General features: G+C 43.6%; 1 protein-coding gene across 1 annotated transcript; it reads left to right on the plus strand.

The window, feature by feature from the left end:
- Window positions 1-150: 150 nt before the first annotated feature.
- On the plus strand, window positions 151-1238 carry LOC109479186 (DNA replication complex GINS protein PSF1-like). Its single transcript, XM_019781078.1, has 3 exons — window positions 151-328; window positions 596-660; window positions 1084-1238. Exons 1-3 carry the CDS (start codon window positions 254-256, stop codon window positions 1220-1222), a joined length of 279 nt encoding a protein of 92 aa, XP_019636637.1. The 5' UTR covers window positions 151-253; the 3' UTR covers window positions 1223-1238.
- Window positions 1239-1296: the final 58 nt, after the last annotated feature.

The raw sequence follows: 1296 nt of genomic DNA on the forward strand, positions 1-1296 counted from the left end.
ATCTACCCAAATATGGTTTTTAAATTTCTAAATAGTACAATAAACAGTCTTATGAGTATTTTAAAGAGGTTTCTTCTATTATTTTTACCTCTTTGTTCCAATATAGCTAAATCTGCCTCTTATCTGCAACCCTTTTTGTGAGTGGTGCGTTCTTTCCGGTTCTTCGGAGGGCTTTTCAAAACACCCAACCAGCTGCGGGTGCTGCATTTGATCCGTTGAAATATTTGCCATATATCAGCCTCTCAAGGCGAAAATGTACGGTGAGAAGGCTGTTGAGTTGATTCGTCAGCTCCATCGTTCGCCAGATGGGTCCATGCCGCCATTCAATGTAAGTTGTTATCAAGATAAACGTGTGTAACTGTCGCCACTGCTAGTTACTAACCAACAGAAATTGTGGACGTTTTGACTACTGTCCTTCCGGAAGCTCCCTCCCGCGACTAGCCGTGGCGACTCTTGATTCGGGCTTACATTGCATTACCCTCTTGCTGAATTAAAAGGGTGTCGAATTAATGATTCGTAGCGTTATGCCTACTATGTATATATCATGAATATAAGATAAATATGAAAATTGATATAAATATCTGATCATTTCCAGGAGGACGGGATCCGACAAGTGCTTGAGGAGATGAGGGTACTGTTTGAACAGAACCAAGCAGATGTGTGAGTGGAACTCTTTTACATGTCCCACCCTCTATTAAAGTCTAACCCTTCCTCAAATCTTCCCCCTCCCCCACTCTGACCCCTCTTAAATCGTCCCCCCTCCCCCACTTTAACCCTTCCTCAACCCTTTCCCCCTCTTACTCTTCCTTAACCCTCCCCCACTCTTCCCCTTCCTCAAATCTTACCCCCTCCCCCACTCTTCCCCTTCCTCAACTCTGCCCCCACCTCAACTCTTATGCCTCTTAGGCATTGCCAAAAAATTGTGTTCACCTGTGCAGTGTAACGTGAGCACATGATCACTGTTGGATCAGACAGGCGTGTTCCCTACACTTATTGCCTATATACTGCATGTAGGTCTCCTTTATCTCAAAGACACTAGTATAGGCTGAAGTACTGTAGTTGACATTTTTTTCCTTCAAATAGGAACAAAACAGTGGAAGGGGCACCTGGACTGTTTCCTGGGGTTCAACTCAGACATGCAGCCTTGGAGAGAAACAAGAGATGTCTGCTAGCCTACATGTATGTTTTAACTGTTCAAGTTTCACTCCAGCTCAGACAATAAACACTGTAAGGTATGAAGTTGACCTGTACATAATACAAGGTGCTACATGTATACATGAGTTCGTATCTAACCTT

Source organism: Branchiostoma belcheri, unplaced genomic scaffold (genome assembly GCF_001625305.1).
Source record: "Branchiostoma belcheri isolate BF01 breed outbred unplaced genomic scaffold, Haploidv18h27 scaffold47, whole genome shotgun sequence".
Classification (NCBI taxonomy): Eukaryota; Metazoa; Chordata; class Leptocardii; order Amphioxiformes; family Branchiostomatidae; genus Branchiostoma; species Branchiostoma belcheri.

What these genes read in the sequence shown, in the direction of transcription:
- LOC109479186 (XM_019781078.1), top strand. Translation starts at nt 254, where the DNA reads ATGTACGGTGAGAAGGCTGTTGAGTTGATTCGTCAGCTCCATCGTTCG. An exon ending in GGTCCATGCCGCCATTCAAT is followed by an intron (nt 329 to 595) that starts GTAAGTTGTTAT and finishes GATCATTTCCAG; the next exon opens with GAGGACGGGATCCGACAAGT. An exon ending in GAACAGAACCAAGCAGATGT is followed by an intron (nt 661 to 1,083) that starts GTGAGTGGAACT and finishes TCCTTCAAATAG; the next exon opens with GAACAAAACAGTGGAAGGGG.